Source organism: Entelurus aequoreus, linkage group LG13 (genome assembly GCF_033978785.1).
Source record: "Entelurus aequoreus isolate RoL-2023_Sb linkage group LG13, RoL_Eaeq_v1.1, whole genome shotgun sequence".
In the NCBI taxonomy this organism is placed as follows: Eukaryota; Metazoa; Chordata; class Actinopteri; order Syngnathiformes; family Syngnathidae; genus Entelurus; species Entelurus aequoreus.
Genome location: NC_084743.1, coordinates 9,778,650 through 9,785,400, shown reverse-complemented (window position 1 = coordinate 9,785,400; position 6,751 = coordinate 9,778,650). Strand labels below are relative to the sequence as shown.

Below are 6,751 nucleotides of genomic sequence, written 5' to 3'. Positions count from 1 at the left end.
TATATACAATTTAAATGTTAGCTTTCTGACATTCCCTGCTTCTTGTGCAGGGTGTGCCTAATGAAGTGGCCAGTGTGTGTGCGTGCGAGTGCTCCCTTATGTGTGTGTGTGTGTGTGTGTGTGTGTGTGTGTGTGTGTGTGTGTGTGTGTGTGTGTGTGTGTGTGTGTGTGTGTGTGTGTGTGTGTGTGTGTAAACACAAGGAGATAAAAGTCAGATAGAAGAAGATTGTCCAAACAGGAAATGATGGAGTTCTAAAACCACTTCCTCTTTCTGCTACCACAGAAGAAGAACAGAAATCCCCTGACTTACTTTTCCACTTTTTAATGTGCTGATGAAGCACTTTTTTTTACTCTTAATAATAATTATTATACATTTAAACTTGATATAACTTTATGTATTAATAATAATTATTATATATGTGTATTATAAATATACATTATACAGACATGTTTACTTGTGTGTGATATCATGTGCGATACAAGCAGTCCTGCAGCGTGTTTACTTGCGTGTGATATCATGTGCGATACAAACAGACCTGCAGTGTGTTTACTTGCGTGTGATATCATGTGCGATACAAGCAGTCCTGCAGCGTGTTTACTTGTGTGTGATATCATGTGCGATACAAGCAGTCCTGCAGCGTGTTTACTTGCGTGTGATATCATGTGCGATACAAGCAGTCCTGCAGCGTGTTTACTTGCGTGTGATATCATGTGCGATACAAACAGACCTGCAGTGTGTTTACTTGCGTGTGATATCATGTGCGATACAAGCAGTCCTGCAGCGTGTTTACTTGCGTGTGATATCATGTGCAATACAAGCAGACTTGCAGCGTGTTTACTTGCGTGTGATATCATGTGCGATACAAGCAGACCTGCAGCGTGTTTACTTGTGTGTGATATCATGTGCGATACAAACAAGACCTGCAGTGTGTTTACTTGTGTGTGATATCATGTGCGATACAAACAGACCTGCAGTGTGTTTACTTGCGTGTGATATCATGTGCGATACAAGCAGACCTGCAGTGTGTTTACTTGTGTGTGATATCACGTGCGATACAAGCAATCCTGCAGTGTGTTTACTTGTGTGTGTGATATCATGTGCGATACGAGAAGTCCTGCAGCGTGTTTACTTGTATGTGATATCATGTGCGATACCAGCAGACCTGCAGCGTGTTTACTTGCATGTGATATCATGTGCGATACAAGCAGACCTGCAGCGTGTTTACTTGTGTGTGATATCATGTGCAATACCAGCAGTCCTGCAGCGTGTTTACTTGTGTGTGATATCATGTGCGATACAAGCAGACCTGCAGCGTGTGATATCATGTGCGATACAAGCAGACCTGCAGCGTGTTTACTTGTGTGTGATATCACGTGCGATACAAGCAGTCCTGCAGCATGTTTACTTGTGTGTGATATCATGTGCGATACAAGCAGACCTGCAGTGTGTTTACTTGTGTGTGATATCATGTGCGATACAAGCAGTCCTGCAGTGTGTTTACTTGTGTGTGATATCATGTGTGATACAAGCGGACTGTTTACTTGTGCAAAACTAAAGTAATTAACAAAAGGTAAACATGCTAGGCTACAGGCTACTAGGAGCGAGCAGTTACACAACAGCTAAGCACACAATAACACACAAGCTAGACTAATAATCATTAATAAAATAATCATTGAACAATAAAAGGTGACATTAGTCAATATAAACAAGTATGACATCATTATAGTTACATATTACTTACACTCTCCAAGGCATATTAGAAAGTAACAAATGTGTCTGCATCATTCAACTTACTTATAAATGTAATATATGATTATACTGTAGATGATAACACATTTAATTTCACTTAGGAGGTCACAGAAGTTTCAGTTGACAAGAAAGATCAAAGATGAAACATATTGGAAGAAAGTTCCGGCAGGAAAAGACACAAAAATAATTTTGGCTAAAAATAATTTTTTATTGATGAATGTAAAGTTTCCATAAAGACTAATATATCAAATACTATATATACAAATATTTCAATTATATCAAAATATAAAACATAAATACAGTATATCAAATAAATGTAATTTACATCAAATGTTGTTTTTTAAATATTTGATATATTTTTAAATAACAAATAGATATCAAATATATCAATTACACCTAATACATCAAATATATTAACTATATCAAATATATATTAAAAAAATTAAGAATATATTTAATATTCAAGAATAGATCAAATATATAAAAATATATCAAATATATTAGAGTACATCAAATATATTAACTATATTAAAATATAGAATATATTAAAATATGTTAACCATATTAAATATATTAAAATATATAAAATATAATAAAAATCTAAAATAAAAATATATCAAATATATTAACTAAATTAAAATATCTTAACCATATTTAAATGTATTAAAATGTATGAAATAAAATAATATATCAAATATATTAAATATATATTAAATAAAAATAAATTAAGTATATTAAAATACATCTAATATATTAACTATATTAAAATATGTTAACCAAATTTAAAAATATTAAAGTAGATCAAATTAAAAAAAAAAAATCAAATATTTTAACTATAATAAAATATCTTGAATATATTAAAATAGATAAAATTAAAAAATATATATATACATCAAAAATATTAACTATATTAAAATAGAACAAATACAAAATATATCACATATATTAACTATATTAAAATGTATTAAAATAGTGCAAATGAAAAATAAATTAACTATAATAACATATATCAAATATATTAACTATTAAAATATATTAAAGTATATCCAATAAAAAATATATCATATATTTTAACAATATTCAAATATATTAAAAATAATAAAATATATCAAATAAATTAACTATAATAAAATATCTTAAATATATTAAAATATCTTAAATATATTAAAATAAAATAAATAAATACATAAAATAAAAATATTAACTATATTAAAATATCTTAAATATATTAAAATATGTCAAATAGAAAATATACATCAAATACATTAACTATAGTAAAATATATCAAATATATTAAAATATATCAAATAAAAACTATATCAAATATATTAACTGTATTAAAATATATCAAATAAAAATATATCAAATATATTAACTGAGATAGGCTCCAGCACCCCCCGCAACCCCAAAAGGGACAAGCGGTAGAAAATGGATGGATGGATGGATGGATAATAAAATATATTAAAATCGTGCAAATGAAAAATAAGTTAACTATAATAAATATATCAACTATATTAACTATTAAAATATATTAAAGTATATCAAATACAAATATATCAAATATATTAATTATATTAAAATATATTAAATATAATAAAGTATATCAAATAAAAAATATATCAATATATCTACTATTAAAATGGTTAAAATATATTAAATATAATAAAATATATCAAATTAATTAAATATAATAAAATATATCTAATTAATTAAATATAATAAAAATATATGAAATAAATAAATGATGATCAAATATATCAAATGTCTGAAGTAAATGAAGTAAATGTAGCCTTCCTGACCACTTGTGGCTTTCATGTCTCATTCTGTGGTTTCTGCTCCTCCCAGAGACATCTGCCTGACGCCACTCAGTCCAGAGTCCTGCGCCTTGGTCCAGACCTTCCTGTCTGACTGTCCTGCCAGAGTCTTCCTGGGTCACGTCCAGACCCAACTGAAGACCGGCCTCCAGACTCAGGACAGACACCTCTTCCTCTTCAGTGATGTCCTCCTGGTCACCAAGGCCAAGTCAGTTCCTTCACTACCACCTTACTTCCTTCACTACCACCTTATTTCCTTCACTAACACCTTACTTCCTTCACTATCACCTTACTTCCTTCACTACCACCTTACTTCCTTCACTACCACCTTATTGCCTTCACTACCACCTTACTTCCTTCACTACCACCTTATTGCCTTCACTACCACCTTATTGCCTTCACTAACACCTTACTTCCTTCACTATCACCTTACTTCTTTCACTACCACCTTACCGCCTTTACTACCCCCTTACCGCCTTTACTACAACCTTACGGCCTTTACTACCACCTTACGGCCTTTGCTACCACCTTACTGCCTTCACTACCACCTTACTGCCTTCACTACCACTTTACTTCCTTCACTACCACTTTACTGCCTTCACTACCACCTTTCACTACCACCTTACTGCCTTCACTACCACCTTTCACTACCACCTTACTGCCTTCACTACCACCTTTCACTACCACCTTACTTCCTTCACTACCGCCTTACTTCCCTTCACTACCACCTTACTTCCCTTCACTATCACCTTACTTCTTTCACTACCACCTTACCGCCTTTACTACAACCTTACGGCCTTTACTACCACCTTACGGCCTTTACTACCACCTTACTTCCTTCACTATCACCTTACTGCCTTCACTACCACCTTTCACTACCACCTTACTGCCTTCACTACCACCTTTCACTACCACCTTACTTCCTTCACTACCGCCTTACTTCCCTTCACTACCACCTTACTTCCCTTCACTATCACCTTACTTCTTTCACTACCACCTTACCGCCTTTACTACAACCTTACGGCCTTTACTACCACCTTACGGCCTTTACTACCACCTTACTTCCCTTCACTATCACCTTACTTCTTTCACTACCACCTTACCGCATTTACTACAACCTTACGGCCTTTACTACCACCTTACGGCCTTTACTACCACCTTACGGCCTTCGCTACCACCTTACTGCCTTCGCTACCACCTTACTGCCTTCACTACCACTTTACTGCCTTCACTACCACTTTACTGCCTTCACTACCACCTTTCACTACCACCTTTCACTACCACCTTACTTCCTTCACTACCGCCTTACTTCCCTTCACTACCACCTTACTTCCCTTCACTACCACCTGACTTCCTTCACTACCACCTTACTGCCTTCTCTACCACCTTACTGCCTTCACTGCCACCTGACTTCCTTCACTACTACCTACTTACTTCACTACCACCGTACCTTAATACCTACTTTCTTCACGACTCCCTTACTACCTTTTTCCTTCATTACAATCTTACCTTAGTACCTTATCCTTAACTACTGCCGTATCTTACTACCTTTTTCCTTCACTGCCACCTTACCTTACTACCTACGTCCTTCACTACTACCTTACTACCTCTTTCCTTCTCTACGATATTACCTTACTACCTTATCCTTAACTACTGCCGTATCTTACTACCTTTTTCCTTCACTACTCCCTTACCTTACTACCTACTTACTTCACTACGACCTTACCTTACTACCTACTTCACTGCCACCTTACCTTACTACCTACTTACTTCACTACGACCTTACCTTACTACTTACTTACTTCACTAGGACCTTACCTTACTACCTACTTACTTCACTACGACCTTACCTTACTACCTACTTACTTCACTGCCACCTTGCCTTACTACCTACTTACTTCACTGCCACCTTACCTTACTACCTACTTACTTCACTACGACCTTACCTTACTACCTACTTACTTCACTACGACCTTACCTTACTACCTACTTACTTCACTGCCACCTTACCTTACTACCTACTTACTTCACTGCCACCTTACCTTACTACCTACTTACTTCACTACGACCTTACCTTACTACCTACTTACTTCACTACGACCTTACCTTACTACCTACTTCACTGCCACCTTGCCTTACTACCTACTTCCTTCACTGCCACCTTACCTTACTACCTACTTCCTTCACTGCCACCTTGCCTTACTACCTACTTTACTGCCACCTTACCTTACTACCTACTTACTTCACTAGGACCTTACCTTACTACCTACTTACTTCACTGCCACCTTGCCTTACTACCTACTTTACTGCCACCTTACCTTACTACCTACTTCACTGCCACCTTACCTTACTACCTACTTCCTTCACTACCACCTTACATACATACCTTCCTCCTCACTACGACTGCATACGTTTGACCTTCCATCCTTCCATGTTTCCTTCCTCACCTCTTCCTTCAACCCTCCTCCCCGACATCCCGCCTCCCTCGTCTTGTCCTTCAACTCCACCCGCCTTCCTCGGCCTTGCGTCACCACCCGCCTTCCCTCGCCCTCCTCTCCTCCCCGTGAAAACTCCCTCCTCCCCTCGTGCTCCTCGTCTCGCGTTGCCGCCACTTCTCCCTCGTCTTTTCCCCAACATGTCATTATTTTCCAGCCAATTAAATCCATACCGAGCCTGGCCGGGATCAAAGTCTGGGGCTCCCGCCCGGCCTCTCAGAGAGTCCCAGGCACCGAAATAGAAACCGCATGCGTGCCTGGGGTCGTCCTTCCTCTGTAATCACACTCCTCCTGGTGGCTCTAACCGAAGGCACTGTTTAGGAAGGCACTGTTTTAGGAAGGGGAAGATAGCGCCGCCATTCATTAGCTGTCTTCCTGGACCAGGTGGCCATAAATACACTCAGACTCGCTTCCACATTTCTACTTTCCATTTGGAGCTTTTACTCGCTGCTCAGCCCTAAGGTTGCTGCCTTCGTTCATCTGCAGAACCTCAGACTTCCTCCGAGTTGTGGAGTCAAAATAGACTCCTGGGTAGAATGACTCAATGTTCTAAGAACATTGAGTCTAAACTTACAACATTTAGACTCAACATTGAGGTCTAAACCTACAAAATGAGCTAATAAGATAGCATAAAACAAGCTTATCAGCTCATTTTGTAAGTTTAGACCTCAAAATCATGGATTTGGACACCT

At 36.9% G+C, this 6,751-nt stretch overlaps 1 protein-coding gene across 1 annotated transcript in view; it reads left to right on the top strand.

Moving 5' to 3' along the window:
• LOC133663157 (rho GTPase-activating protein 20-like) overlaps positions 1-6,751 on the top strand; it is a 46,506-nt gene that overhangs the window by 17,988 nt on the left and 21,767 nt on the right. The window contains exon 3 of the mRNA XM_062067419.1: positions 3,596-3,772. Coding sequence (XP_061923403.1) covers positions 3,596-3,772 — 177 coding nt within the window. The remainder of the gene's footprint in view (positions 1-3,595; positions 3,773-6,751) is intronic.